This window comes from Phlebotomus argentipes, unplaced genomic scaffold, assembly GCF_947086385.1.
Source record: "Phlebotomus argentipes unplaced genomic scaffold, Phlebotomus argentipes genome assembly contig_47, whole genome shotgun sequence".
Classification (NCBI taxonomy): Eukaryota; Metazoa; Arthropoda; class Insecta; order Diptera; family Psychodidae; genus Phlebotomus; species Phlebotomus argentipes.
In genome coordinates, this window is record NW_026776178.1 from 69185 (window position 1) to 85635 (window position 16451).

Below are 16451 nucleotides of genomic sequence, written 5' to 3' on the forward strand. Positions count from 1 at the left end.
CAACTTGATGATGTCTTTGTGGAGGGCAATTAATCTTCTCCGCGGGTGATTTCCTGCAAGGTGGAAATGCCGAAGCAAAGAAGTAATAATTCTCGATACTTATTTATAAAACATATATTTTTTTTCCTCCTCTCACTATAATCATCACCATTAAAATCTTCAAGTTCAAATAGATAAACCTCTGCTTAGGAGTAACACATTTTTTTCTTCTCTTTTGATAATTGTTCATCATGAAAAGTCGCTGTAAGAAGTTTTTCTCCTGCATTTTTCTTTTCCACACATATAGTTATTCTGAATATCTGCTTTGCCTCTCCAGTGGGTGGCTTTTATCTAAAAATTTTTATATCTTCTGCATTTTTTATTTCTTTCTATGTACTTAACATTCAGAGGATAATCGTGACATGTGGAAGGAGATGTTAAGAGTGAAAAATAAAAAAATGTCGCCTTCAGGAGAATTATACACTAAATCATCTTTCTATAATATTTGTTCGCATCACGAACACGCAGATTAGAATTAATTTCTTCAACTTGAACTGGAGGAATATCTCTATTCTATTACAATTCTCATTCAAAACTGCTCAGAATTTTCTGCACTTAAATTCTGGAAAATGAGCACATCAGAGCGTCTTTGTGTCCCATTTGGTATTTTCCTATTTGTTTGATGGCACGAAAAACCAGAAAATTGCCTTCACAAGAGCCATATTTTAGCCTCAATTTATCTCCACTTGATGATATGTACTTAAACTACCAGAGTATATGATCGTTTCGCCTCGTTGAATTTTCAAGATAGATGATTTATGCGTCGACTATAAAAAAAAAACTCCCTCATTGTGGATTGTGCAATTATAGAATCGCAAATCGCGACGAGAAGGAGTGTGAGAGAGATTAAGTGAAGATGTGAGGACATTGTGGAAATTTGCACGGTTGTCTTGAAGGAACAATTCCAGCGGAAAACGTGTAATTTCCTTGCAAAAACACGTGATATTCAGCCAAAGAAATAACACATTTCCTCCATATAAACAGAGATGGAAGGAAAATAGATGAAAATGAAGAGATTATATACAGAAAATCCTTCGCTTAAGCTGTGGATTTTCTGCTTCTGTAAACTTTATATTTCAAATGTATTTCTTTTAGTTGCATTTTATACTTTATTACTCTTATTGCATCTCTAAAATTCACTCTGTGCAGCTCTGTTAGCGTGGCAAAACCACTCTGGGAAAATAATCTTTTGGCAGTGGTTCGGGAGGAAAATCTTGATGATACATATCCATTTAATTACTAAATCGATATTAATTTAAGCACCATTTTATGGAGATTTCCACTTTTTCTCCCGTCAAATCATCTTTCCACCAGAGACATTAATTTCAATTCACGTGATTCACTGTCTCCCCCGCACTCCGTCTCATATTTTGGCTCATTCTCTTGGGGGTGTTATTTCATCCTGTGCTATTTCAAACAATGCGTCCATCAATGTACCATTGATTTTACTCTCTATTGATACTTTAAATATACACATACATACATAATATATTTTTCAATATACCAAATATCAGCATTCAGTCGGAAATTGAAATGTCCCAATGGAGTTTTACCACACTTTCCACGAGAATGGCTCTCTATGGGCATTCTGGTGGAGGGACGAATGGGGAATTGTGTCTTGATAGTGTCAATGGGGAGAGCTTATCAGCTATCCGGTTTCGTGATTAATATTCAAGCGCTGGGTGTTTGTCCTCCGTGGCCTAATTTATTGCAATAAATCGCCATATCCGTCACCACACCATGGTTTTTGGTCCACAGCAAATCCCATCCCACGCAAACATCTATAGGGGATGATCTCAAGCACACTCCCAAGCACTCATCATATGTATTTACATTTAATATTGGTAATATAAATTGTGGCAATGTAGTATTTACAATAAAAATATCCCTTCAGTGAGATTCTACAATATGAAAGACAGATGTGTTTTTTCCTGTTTCACAGTGATGTTTTTTTTCTCTATGCCTAGCAAAATTCTCACTCATTAGGTCATCCCGAAAGTTTGTCAATTGAAAAAGCATTTACACGGATTCCTTTTTCTACAATCTCAAATTCCAATATCTCCATAACGCAGTGGATGCAAATGAAGATCCTTCTCTCAACTTTCAAGACAACCTCAATGCACCTTTGTCCACCATTGTTTGCCTTCTTAAACTATGTATAACTTCAATCTACATATTCACAGTCTTTGCTCCGTGTCATGGTGCACCGAATTTCGCCCAATTTTCCTGCCTGCGATGCTGATGGATTCAGCATCGGGTCTCCTTTCATATCCACGTCCGTCTCTGGCGAGTTCCGCCGGCTGACTCGATGGGACTGTCGAGAATTGTCTGCTGGGTGGTCTCGTTGTTGTTGCAACTGATCCCGTTGTAGGGCACCCCGTCGCCGCCCTCGCTACCCCCGGACAATTGTCAGGAGACGGAGCGACGAGATGTCCAGCGCTGACTGCCCGTCGTGGTCCTGGACAGGGGGATGTCGTTATTCAGGGAATTGAGCGTTATCATGCCCGCCGTGTTGGTAACATAGCTGCTCTTCGTGGCCGGACTGTGGCATGTGTGCTGCATGGAAGTCCTCATTGAGCCTGGAAGATTTCAACAAATTCACAGCGTGGATGTTAATTAATCACAACATTTGCACATACAGCTTTTTTCCATTGTTTCGTTATGAAGTTTATTCTGAAAAGAATTTCATGGAATTCCTTTTTTTTTCTTTCCGCCAAAGTGTGTGTGTCTGCATTAAAATTGTAGGGAATTTTTATCCCAGAACAAAAGGGAGCATTTTAATTACAATTCAGTGACTAAGGAGTTATTCTTTCGATATGCATAGCGAGCTAAATTCAATTACTTCTCACTGCTCGGTGAGCATCAAAGTAGCTCAATGATTTTAATTAAATCTTTCTAGTTGCATTTTTAGTCAAAGGAAAACTATACGCAACTTGTTCTGCAATATACTCAATATATACTGTATGATAAATTAGTGTGAATGCCAGTGTAAGTGTAGAAAAACTTCTTGAATACCTTAATTAAAACTTGTGAAACACGAGAGGAAAACTTTTCCCAGGCAAAAAAAAATTTGGAAACCAAACAGAAAAACCCACATTTTTCCATTCCTTCAAATTTCCCTACACAGAAACGCCCTCCAAATCAATTTATCACAATGGGAATTCTCGAGGAGAATTTTTATGCTGTGGCTCACTTTGAGTCTCTCTGCTCTCCCTTGTTCAAAATTTTGAGTGAAATTTTCAGATGACATACAATACATCATTCAATTTTCTATACATATATTGATTCATAAACATTAATTACAAGCGGCATTTTCACGGGCGTCCTGGTCAAAAATATCACCTAATTTATATGCAAACTCCAGAAGGGAGAATATTAAATTTGATTTATATGCTTGGCTCCTTTTCTTAACACCCACGAACATGCCATTAAAATTGGGAATGTGAGGAGGTGGGCAATGACCAAAGAGGCGGAGGAAGCTCTCAGGCCCTGAAAGCCTCTATTCTAAATTCTATTTGTATTGCGATCAGCTTTTGTGCAGCGACGGTGCTTTCGAAGGGAAGATCCTGAGGCACTTCCCCAACACGTTTTTGCCATCCTTCTCCACCGAAAGGGGATATAAAATTACTGAAAAACTTATGCATAAAGAGGATGATTTACGACAAGCAGTCAGGCGAAGTCTGTTGAAAAATTTTAGTGGGAAAAAAAATGTCTGTCTAAGCATATTTTTTCCACTTGATTTTGTTGAGACAAATAAAGCTCCCCAAAATAGCCTTCCCTAGAATTGTCGTATCATTCATTTTTCAATGTTTGCTGAGGTGAAAAAAATGCCGATAAATTGTAGAAAAGCATAAATTGAGACACTTTCACGCCCAAATGATTCTCCATCGCATATTTGCGATAATCTCCATATTAAAGCTCTCAGTCTTTATCCACGTTTCGTGCTCGCACCTCCGTTTTTTTTTCTCCCTGCCGCGTGATTGATTTATCTTTTCTGTATGCGTGAGAGGAAAGTGATAAGATTTTGATACAATATTGCATCGTTTTGTGCCACCTTCCGCATGGAAATTCATCCCTTCCGGAGCTTTTTTGTGTGCGAAAACGCCGCTGCCGTCTTTCCAATCCCCCTCGATTTTGAACTCTTTTGAGGCAAATTGTGCTTAAAATGAAAAATTCCCTCCCCCATCCACGCCCCGCCAAAAAAATATTGGGCCGGAACAGGATGGCACAGTACATGATTTTGTATTCAACTCCAAAAGTGATTTATGTGCTAAGCCACATTGCAAAGAAGAAAACACTAAAATTCCACTCCCTCGCGGGAATATTTTCCTGCTTATAAGACTTGTTATAAGCTAAGTTGACTGGGTTCTGGGTACATGGTTTAATGAAAAATGCATGTCTCGAGGAGTTGTATGGTAGAAGAAAGTTGTCAAAAAATTCTATGTCACAATTTAATTTATTCAAAAACTAAAGGAAGAAAAGTCAGGAAGGCAATAAAGTTCCAAAGTTTCTTCGTTCGCCAAGTCAAGTTTCATTCTTTGAGCGGGTGTTTTCGAATTTTCTGTCCTATATTCAAATTTGTGGTGTTTTGGCTTCAAGCTTTCCACTTGAAATTAACATAAATAGCTTTCTATTTTCATCCTGTCAAAGAGTTCTCTCACACTCGATGTCCTGCACGGTTTATGTGGATATATCCTATTTAAATTTTCAATTCCGGACTGTTATTTTATGCATAAATTGCTGAACTTATGAGATTATCATCGATAAACATTATAGTTAACGTATTTGAAATGGCACAAATATACATGAAGGAATTTCTTTAAAGCGCTCTCAAAACTTTTCCTTACACAAGCGGTAAAATTTCCTAAGTTTATAGACAATTAATGTGTGTCTTAAAGACTTTATTCCGACAACAAAATATTTTCATCGTTAGGAAGGAAAAACAAAAAGGCAACTTAAATTTTCTTCTTCTCAAAATGTCAATTTCCTGATTGCCAGCTAAATGGTGGATTTTCCTAGATAGCTCTCATTAGGTTGAAAGCAAGATGTCACATTAGTGAATCATTAAAAAAAAGTTAACTGATTGAATAAAAAAGCACTCAGTGAGCTTTCGTCGCTCTCAAATTGGGCTTTTTGCATACTTGATTGTGTTGGAATTTTATGAAAATGCGCCATCGTGAAATTTAACTCATCAATACTGAATGGTAAAATTGGAATTTTGTTGCATTTTAGCAAACTAAGTTATATTTGCAGTATAAAGGTGCTGTTGACCTTTAAATTCTCGCCCTTCAGTCTGCGAAATTTTCAAGTTCATTGGAATCCCCTTGACCCTTTTCACCCTCCAAAAAGCATAACCTGAACTTTTGACATTCATTAAGAGTTTCCCACCGAGCGTCACAAACAACAATGAAAGCAAATCTGAAATATATTTTCATGTCGTTATATTGTCGTTTATTCTTCAATTTTGCCTGTGTCAATTCGTGAATTCCATCAAATGCAAAATAGTTATTTAATTGAGCTGAGAGTGAGAGAGAGAGAGAAATAATAAATTCTGCTATTTGCATACATTGTTTAATGAAATACAACTTTGCCATAGAATTGTATTTATTCACATAGATTTCTATTGCCGTGTCGATGAAATTTGCATGGAAAATAATTTGATTTAACTGAGATAAAGAGCAACTTGTCTGCTGCTCATATATTCACATTGATATTCACGCTAATTTTCCATTCCTTTTCTGATCAGATCACCGAGCGAAAATATTTTCTTTACTGCCTCACACCATGAAGAACAGTCTTTGCCACTTTCTGAATCTGTCCTTGAGGACTTCCTTTGTTGGTGAGATTTTTCTTCTACTGCTTACTTCATCATATAGATAATATTTGAAGGCGAATTAGTGCCCCTTTTATTCTTCAGCATCCAACAATTGTTCTGTCATGTTGACCAAAAGTCCCGAAATCGACAGGAAGGAAGAGGGAGAAAGGCGTCTGATGACTCTTGAGTTTCTGTCGAAAACAGTCAGAATCCTCAGAGCAAATTTCATCTCCTTGTATCTCCACCATCAGGACTTTTGCGTGCGATGGAGAGCCACGAAAATGCAATTAGGTGATTGCCGTAAGATCAGCGAGATAAATTTTATTGTGTTGATTCTTTTGATAAATCGTGTTCCTTCTGACACAGAGACAAATGTCCACAGGGACAACGCAAAACGAGTAAGCAATTCTGGCGTGACTTTCCTCTACCAACTTTTGCAGGTTGGATAAAAATAAAGAAAAAACGTGTTCTCGCGATCCCTGAACGCAGGCCAAATTTACACGCTATCAGAGGTGATAAAATTCTAGATTCATGATTAGAAATGTGTCCAAGAGACCAAATAATTTGAAATAAAGCTGAGTGAGTAAAAATCAATTGACCTATGCAAGTGGATCGGTTTATTTATCATTGAGAGAAGCACTGAACTATTCTTTGACTCTCATTCAACATTAATTTAACCACTGAGCGCGTATACATAAATTCGCAATGAAAAATTTTCCACGTGAACTCTCGCTAACAGGTCACGTGAAAGCCGCCGCACGATTAGCATGCTCAGGGAAGAAAAGAAAATGGCATTGAGCTTATTCTCCTTGCGGCGGAGGTGCAAGATTATCCATGAACTCCCATGTGAGTCCCTCACGTCAGAAATAGACTCGCATTGTGGCGCCAGAGGGAAAGATTTATTCCTTCTTCTGCAATGTACTTTATGGTTGTACATAAATGAATGATGAAATGGGTGGAAATGTCTTCAATGTTTCCAGAGTGTCCACAAGATATAAGCTAACTCACTTTCATTACAATTGCAAATTCAAAAACTGTTCATTTTGTCTCCGCACTGGACAGCTTTCCCGACACCCTCTCTCTCTCTCTCGCTCGCTCTTCTAGTTGAGGCCTGTCATGGGTGGACTCTTGGGGCTGTTTAGGAGAGTGGGAGACCTTTGTGTGTATTTGCCCTGGGAAATTGTCTGAATTATTATTGTGCTCGATTTAAAATGCCGCTTCCTCCGGTTCACTTCCAACACATTCAATTCGCTTCTATACACGCACCATATGTACATATTTATTCCGCACGGATATAGTTAGCAGACCCAATTGTCTCCATTGTACTGTAGAGTACCTCTTGCACCCCCACGATGGGAAATAACAATAAATTGTGTGGTTGGATCGTCGCTCGGGGATGGAGTGGAAGGGGCTTATAATGTTTCATGCAATAAGTATAAATTGTCCAATCAACACTTACCACTCGTTCGATTGAGGTGCTTTGGCGATCCTGAACATGAGTAGAGAAATGATCTTTCAGTGTCTTGACATTTTGTTTTTTTTTGGTATCGAAACCATTTCCAACAAACGTCGCAATTCACGTTGCAAGAAAATAACAGAGAGAATATACAAGAGTGAAAAAGCGATAATTCTCCAAAACACTCCTCCAGAGATGGTGTTCTGATAGTGAAATATTTGGGTCGAAATTGGCAAACAAGAGGCGAATATCTGGCGGAGCTGCCTTAAGGATGGATTCTTGGGAGTCCATTTTGCCAGAGTTATTTGGGATGGAATTGAATTTTCCCTTCAAAGAGTATAATCTTAATTGAAATCTTTATGTTAGAAAACATGACTTCCGCGTTTAATTTTCGTAATGACATTTTAAACCTGGAGAATTATGCTAAACCAATAGCAAAAATTATTATAGTCTCTGTCTCATATAATTGTAGAGTTTTGGAATATAGGAAATAAATTGTATTGAATCTGTTCTGTTCACAAAATAATAGTTCCATTACTTTTTCTATCGTTTTTTTTTTGAGAATGTAATCACTTTTAATGTTTACATAAAATTTAATTGCACACAGTTCTTGGATTGGTTACACTAAAGATTCAAATTGAATACAATTCATCATGAATTTACTTTTCTGCCTCCGAATTTAGTTTACGATTCCTATTGTAGACCAATTTCTCTTCTCATATCTCAGAACCATAAACAGAGTATAATTAAATGTATTTCGTTAAACTGTAGCCTCGGAGAAAATTATTTTGCGTGTGAAACAATGTGAGACAAAATGTCGTCTTGAAATCAGGAAAATCGTGTATTTATGTTGATGCAGAGACAGTATATTTTATTGATGTTGGGAAGAATATGCAAACGGTGAGGCGAAGGGAGGAATGCGTGTGTTGTAAATATGTTTTGTGGCATCTCAAATCAAATATTGAACGTATAAAAGGATGTTCGTACTTCCTTCTACACTGCCTTGGTCTCATATGAAAGTGGAATTTTGCAAATAAGCATGCAGAAAATGGCCCAGAGATATTTGCCCCTTGTATGCATTGTATATAGCATGGATTAGGTATAAAGGCTTACCATTGCGAATAATTCTGTGGTGCTCCGGTGAACCGGCGCACGAGTATTTGGTGACGACTTCGCGTCTCGTCAGTGTTTCCGGTGTGAGTTGCACAAAGGGACACCATCGGAAAAACTGCTTGAATCCTCGACGAAACCTTCACGGTGGCAAAGAAAGTGGGAGAGACAGAGAGGCGACAATGAATGTAAATTCTCAACTGCAATGCAAACCCACATCAAATTTCACTGTGTTCACTTGCACGGCGTCAAGCGAAGCGGGGTTTTGTGTGTAAAAATTCTCGGTCAGGAAGCACTACACGTGACTGTAGTGAGACCCAGTGTATTTTATTGGCAACTTCGGGTCCCATATTGCATCAGGTGATAATGCTTAGGTATGCTCAGGGGTGCGATGCGCTTTCTTTCTGCTCTGTGCACCCTCAGTCGCATTGAAAATTCACTCGAGGACTTGGTGATATCGTAAAAAAGTCCCCATGTTACATGTTCCCACACCCCATGAAGCGCTTTTTTATGGCCGAGACGAGTGTTTCATATTATTGGGTCAGAAGTGCGGGATGAAATTGAAAGCAGAAAATTTCACAATTCTCCTTACATTTTCTTTGTCTTCATGTCCAAGAGATTCTAAAGGATATAATGTGAAGAAAAATCTGAGAAAGTACTTTTTCATGTGCTTTTAAAGAAAGCGCATCAGTGTAGAAAATCCTTGGGAAAATTACTGAACAATCGCTGAAGATAATACATTTTCGTCTCTTTTCCCTTATTTAAGAGAAATATAATATTTCGTATCTCATATATGAAATTGCCATACTGGTGAAACATTATAATGAAGACGCAACAGAATTTATTGCTGTACAAATTTAATTGTGAAACTTTATCAAGCATCCGTTTCCAGACTCACTCTTGGTGTGACTTTAATGTAGAGGACAAACACCCTCTCGCCTAATGAGAAGGTTGGTGATTTGAGTCTCTATTGCATTGGGATTACTCTCGTATTTGCGAAAAGAGGGTTGCTTTTAGCGGATGGTGAGAACTACTTTACCACTTGACTTCATTCAAGATAGAGCACGCTGTTCTGCAATTGATTTTCACAATATGTAAATCTGCTCTGTCGTACAGTTGGAATTCTTCGCGATTATTTATGGTTTTCTTATTTCACAGTATTACTGCAACTCAATGTATGTTGAATGTCAGCTTAAGCAAGACAGAGTGGAAATATGCTTTCACAGTTTAGAGAACAAAATATCAGTGTGCAACAGAGATAGAAATATGGACAGTCATTGAGGAATTACACATTGTTATTATTGTTACATTGTCAACAGTTGAAATTTAAAGGCATCCTCCTCATAGTTTTATGCAAATATTGTCATTAAAGATAGATGATTGCTGTGAAAATTACCATGAGTTTGAGGATTTGATATTCACAACACTTCCCTGGGAATGTGTTTCAAAAGCTTCTCGAGCATCTCATGATAACAGAGCTTTTATTGAAACCCCTCCACAATGTGCATGGCTCTCAGCGCCAAAATCACACATTTCTGCTGCAAAATCTCATCGACTGTTGCATCCATGAGAACTCACACGAACACCCGAGATAGCAAAAGTGTGAAAGTTTCTGCACAAGTCAGGAGAATGGCTGTGAATAATAAATTAACGATGCTTAGGTGCACACGAGGATACATAAAGTTGCTGTTCCGTGCAAAGCGACAAGAACTGTGAATCATTTATCAAACATCCATCGTTGCATCGAATGCGTTTACACGTGTCCTCTCACTCTTGTCTGCGACACACGCGCAGGGTGATCCTGAGTCTGGAGCCTTGGATTGTCAAAAGAAAAATCTGTTTTCCCAGAGAACATTTTATGCGTGACGCGGTGTGTTCATACTATCGCGAAGAGAGAACACTTAAAAATGGTTTAGTGCATTCCATTAAGAATTCTCTCGCATATGCTCCCTTTCCTGCCTTCCAGCTTCGCACAAGCACTGTCTGGATGGAAAGTGGGGTGGAAAGATTGCTCAGAGGTGTTGGGCAAAATATCCCCACGATTACCCACCCACTTCCACGCTCATTGTCAAAGTCACCGCCCAACAAAGGGTTGTGAAAGCGAACGTCAGGGGCCTGAGAGGGTGGACTTTTATGGGTAGTCATTAAAAATGTGCTACATTCTGAGTACTTTGTCACTTTTCTTCACTCTCCCGTCGAAATGCTGAGCGGTGGAGTGAGAAAGAGGCCGGAAGAGTGACTTGTCTCACAGCAGTAAATCTACGAGCGTAGGCGAGCCAAAAAGTGCTGTCAGTTTGAAGGAGTAAAGCGCATTCTCACCTGAGCCTAATGAAGAAAAGAAAAAGACATCCACACTCACCGTGAATTCATCCAGCAATAAATTATGGGATTGTACATGGAGTTGCTCATGGCGAGCCAATAGATGCCCAGGTAAACTTCTTGTATGTAGGGTAGATTGGTAATTCCGGGATCGTACGATGTCACGATGAAGTAGACTTGGAATGGAAGCCAGCACACGGCAAAGATAAGAACCACCGTCATCATCATTTTTACAACCTGCAGAAGAAGTTTGGGAATTAAAATATTTCTCACTTGATTTAATTAATCTACATATATTTTCTACCCCATCAACATTGAAATGGCCCCACATTTTCCCAAACTGTGGAACCTTGTGTTTTTCATCACCATGAAATTTCATTTTAATTACGCGCCCAGAATGTAATAAAAATCTCCAGAGTTACAGGATCGTCAAATTCACATTGTATGCAGAAAAGTCAGGCAACCTTTTTCTGAATATCCGTTGTTTTAGGATACCAGAAAAGGTCGGGTTTGTGAATTTTATAGAAATTGTATTGCAGAATTTCAGATACGCGTCGACTTTTTAATGTAAAATTTGGAGAATATTTTTGCGTTTTGAAAGTATGAAGTTTATGAGAGAAAATACTTCATAACAGACGTAATTAAAAGACCTTAAACCTCTACTCATTTTTTATATGCACATTTCAACATTTACCTCAAAGATTAATTAATAACCACACAAAACATTAAAGCCATTAGGGCCATCATGTATACATAGTAAGTGCTATTGTCACTTGTATCACTGTGATTTTATTTCGCTTTAGTTGCTTTTGTGCATTACATAATTCTGCTCCATGTGTTTTTAATATCCCTGTGATACTTTATCAGTTAAGCTTTCAGTTAAACATTCCCATCATCCCTTGTTCACTGTATAATTTTAGCACAAAAGCTCAACACAAGCGCGTATTCACGAAAGAGTTAAAATGTTTGCAATTTTTTACACACTGTATTATTAAGGAATTTTTATCAACAAATTACCCGCGGGGCTCTGAACTGAAATGTTGTGTTTGTGCAGAAAATTGGTGAATCTGCCATAAATAAACTGGTCAGACGTGATGTTTTTTGGGCAGATGAGACAGAAAAACATAAAAGAGAATTAACAAGGAAAATACAGCATGAAAAGCATGTCAGTGAAAGGCATTTCACTGCATGAGAAGGGTGAAATTCATAAACAAATCCCACCTCTTTGGTGGTGGGCCAAATTGGAGCAAATTGGATCGTCAGTGAAAATATATATTTGCGCGCGCCTTTTTGTTATCTCACACAACTCATCATTGTCATTACTGTTCGGCATTATCGCCTCTGAATCTCCCTCTTGTGAGCGTGGGCGAGCTGATGGACCAAAAATATGGAATAAAATCACCCGAGCGGTATAATGTTGTGCCATAACGCTGAGACAACTGATTGCTCGCCATGCGAGAGATATTCTTTGGGAATTAAATTAATAAGGACAACACCCATATTTCATTCTCAGACGCTTTTGCCACGGTACGGAATGTTATTCCGCGAAATTGGGCAAACAGATGGAACAATCTCGGCATAATGCCCTCGGTTAATGGTGTGATAAATTTGCCCATCGTGAGCATTTTCGATCACTGCAGACGGGAAGCACTCTTCACTTCCCCTTCAAGATTGAGTTCAAATTAATTTTTCAAGAGCACTCCTTTACTCTCACAATCAATTAATCAAAGCTGGCCAAAGAATTCTTATCGACAGAAAAATCGTTTTTTTCTGCCACGTGGAGAAAAAGAGCGCAAAAAGGTTCAACAAAACGATTTCACTCAATTTCTTTCCATCTAAGATAGAAGCTGTACGTACAGATGTAATAAAATTGAACTTAACCATGCGATTATGAATACGTTTAAGAATTTTAGGTATTCAAATTAGATAATTACCACATAAAGAATAATTTTTAATTGCGATATAAATCCATAATCTGTGTCTTAAATTGTTGATGTTCTTTAAACCTTTTTCTATCGTCCTTTTTTGTGTTGAAGGAAAGATCACAAGATTGCTTACAAATCAATATACAATTTGCTCTTTGAGTGATGAATCGGATGAATCCCTTTTCTCATCCATCAATAGAAAAAAAAGAAGATTGAACAAGATTGCTGAGTGAAACTGCGATTTTCGATTTCAAACAAATAATTAATTCAAATGTATGGGGAAAATCCTTTGATTTCCAACCGAGTCGGATCGGAAATCCCTTAAAATAAACACATTCAACGGGTAAAAGTAGATATCGAGGAGTATTTTTGTGCAAGAAAGTATGTTTTTCGCTTGAGAGTGGGAAATCAAATTGGTGGAGAATATATTTTTTTAGGCTGAAAAATCCACCCATCCGTGGGTGGGACAGTGGAATTCGATGTGAAACCAAGTATTTATTCAGCACACTCACCCTTCTCTTGCTCTTGATGTTCTCCAGCTGCCGCTGAGTACATTCTCCTATGCTCTGCGAGCCCCAAAGTTCAAGCCCAACCCTGGCATATGTGAATGTCATTGAGCCGATGGGCAGGAAGTACGTTAGAAACATGAAGACGACGTTGTATCTAGATGTGGTGGGAAAGAAGAAGAAAAGGTGTCTTATTCCATTATTTAAAAGAGAAAGGCACGAGCGAGGGAAATGTTGAGAAAATATTGTATAGCGAAAAAAAAATTCTCAAGGTTCTCAAAAGAATGGAAAAACTGTCAAGCCTGATCACTTTCTCTGTTTCTCTTCTATTTCACTTGAACACAACCTTTTCCAGAGGTCAGATTTCATGCATTGCAGACTTCAGATAAAAGATTCAATATTGCAGAAACGTAATTCTTATCTTCAATTCATTCTCCACTATTAAGGAAACGAACAAATAATTTAATGATAAATTCTGGCATTTATCGAAAACTTTAATAACCACTTCACATCTTTCCAACTCTGTTGAGAGACAAGAGAAAAAAATTGAGATAAAGGGAGAAATACTACTGTTTTCGTTGGAATACCAGGGACGAAATTGGCTGTGCTTTACGCAGGAAGGAAAAAAAACAAACTAAATTGAATGGGTGAGGGAAGAGCTGTTGAGGCTCTTCCGCAGACGACTGTCGGGGACTTACACGTGCTCCTGAAAGCTGTGATTTGTAGGTCCGTCCGGCCACTCTGAATAGCACACCACTCTCACTTCGCCCTCCTGTAGGTGCTGGTCGTAGGTGGTGAAGAAGACCAGCATTGGACACGATAGGATGACACCCACTATCCAGATAATCGCTGCGATGCACAGCGTTGTGCGCTTTCCCATACGCGGTCGCAGGGGATTCATGATGGCCATGTATCTGCAAAAGAAAAGATGATGTAGGGAAGAATCCCTGTCTCCTGCTGAGACACTTCCATCTCGCCCTGCCGCGCTGTTGAAAGTGTGTGGAGGTTTTTTTTTGTGAAAAATGATGATACACAGATTTATGGCTTTGTTATGCCTGTTGATGCCTCGAAGTTGCTATTTGTTACGCCCATTATAGAGGTATTAGGGGTTTATCAATTGGGAGAAATTGCCACCAATAAATTCCTATTATGCGTGCGAAAATTGCCAAAACACTTTCACAAAGTTCAAGAGTCTGAACTTCAGACGGATGCTCGACTACTTCCGTGACCCTCAGAATTTCTTCGTAGATAATCAGCGGAGAAGTGTAACGGTCAAAGGGTTACTCACGCCCCTTGAGCTGCAAATGAGTTTGCTAAATGAGCCCTGATAATTTGATGAAATTACCAGATAACTCGAATTTACTGAGCACTATAATATGGGGAGAGAGATTTGAGCAAAAATAAAATACGACAGAACGTGATGCTTTCAAAGTTCACGGTGTCTGAGAAGTGAAATCCCATTGAAATTACCCTACTTGAGAGACTTGAAAGGTCGTTACTCTCTATAAAAATAAATCAGAATTTAGCTAATGGTATCATGTAAAAGTCTAATATGCATTACTAGTGAATTATGACTCAACTCTTTCCCCCGGTAGAGAATATTCAGTAACAAGGGTTTTCTGGAAGCCACACTGTTTCTCTACATATAACATACAATTTGCATTACAAAAAGCGAATTGAAAAAGACGAAAATTGAATTATTCAGTCTCTCTTTCTCTTGTTGTGACTGATATCACGATTGATTTGTCTGCATTGTTTCTAAAAATACTTGAAAATACACTTTTGAAAATTGCGAAAAACAACTCACCTGTCTATGGAAATTGCCATAAGCGTGAAGACGGATGCGCAGATGCTGAGGATTGCCACGAACTGAGAGATCTTGCAGTAAATGGTGCCAAAGGGCCAGTGAGCGTTTAGCATGTACGTGTAATTGAAGGTGACGTTGAGTGTGGAGACCATGGCGTCCGCAATGGAGAGATTCACTGCGTGCAGAGAAGGGGTGAAAGTGACCCATTATTGGGACCTCTAAACAAATTATTCTACATATGCATCAACCGTCAATTAATCCCCCCGAGCATGGCGTCCACATGCCACTGGGGTGACACACTCGAGGGAATTGCATTGAAGAAGTCACTGAGGGAGCAACAATTCCAATGTTTCCATACCTATGAAATAGTTGGTGACCGTTCGCATCCGCTTGTGGGCCAGCACAATCCATATGACGATTAGATTGCCTCCCGTGGCCACAATTACCATTCCACCGAACAGAATGCTCCACAGGATCTGACGCCACAGCGGTAGAATGAAGTTGTAGTCATCACTGCGACAAGAATTCCATTAAGTCATCCCCTTTTGTTATATGCAAAGTTGGGAAGGTTTATAGATATGGGATCAGATTCAGGCACTGAACCTCGAATAAATTCACCAAACTAATCTCAAGTCTCGCCTCTCAACTCTGACTCGCGAATTAAAGCAGCTTCGACATGATGTGGGTGGACCATGGCAACATAGCAGCAATATCTTGCGACAGCAGAGAGACAATTAGGCCATTTAGCTCTTTTCTTCCCTTTTATTGCGATTTAATTGTTCAATTTCTCACACTCCATCCATTCAGTAATCAACTCGTGCTGTCATGTGAAGCAGAAAACACTCAGCTGGGACTCAGTATTCCGCTGATAAATTATGAACAATCGTTTTTTATTCTTATCACTGTTTCTCTGAATTCTCTGTCGTCGGCAAAAACGCCTCACACGACTTTTTTACGACTTCCACAATCAACTGCTGTGTCTTCCGTCTTTTGGGGTAGAAAAAGAGAGAGAGAGAGTAATTGAACAATCCACCCTTGGTACAAATGTATGTTCCCTGTTTACACCCATATTTTATTAGCAATTTTTGCTTATTAAATTTACACAAAGTCAGGGTGCGTTTATTGTAAGGGAAATCACATTCAAATTAGCGATAATTTTTTACACCTGCCCCATGAATATTCTGCACACTTTACTGCTGTCTGAAATATTCATTTATGCGGTCTCGAGGCAAATTGTTCTGAATTCTGTATGAGTCTTAAGTGATGAATATCCTCTGTAAAGTCTTCGGAAGAAATTAATGTTTATAGAGACACAATGGAGCTTTGTTTGAGGTAGAATCATTCATCAAATTTGCATAAATGATAACTCCTTAAGCCAATCTTCCTAATGAATTTTCCACTGATGTAACTCTCAAATTTGAGAGATGAGTGGCAAATTTAAATTGTGCTTGTGCTTCAAAACGTTTGCTTCACT

General features: G+C 38.6%; 1 protein-coding gene across 1 annotated transcript; it reads right to left on the reverse strand.

Moving 5' to 3' along the window:
• Positions 1 to 99: 99 nt before the first annotated feature.
• LOC132261393 (tachykinin-like peptides receptor 99D) lies at positions 100 to 15780 on the reverse strand. Its single transcript, XM_059760193.1, has 9 exons — positions 15770 to 15780; positions 15336 to 15490; positions 14978 to 15152; positions 13869 to 14084; positions 13177 to 13327; positions 10780 to 10976; positions 8424 to 8560; positions 7314 to 7376; positions 100 to 2618 (listed from the first exon to the last, which is right to left on the reverse strand). The coding sequence occupies exons 1-9, from the start codon at positions 15778 to 15780 to the stop codon at positions 2449 to 2451; spliced, it is 1275 nt and encodes a 424-aa protein (XP_059616176.1). The 3' UTR covers positions 100 to 2448.
• Positions 15781 to 16451: the final 671 nt, after the last annotated feature.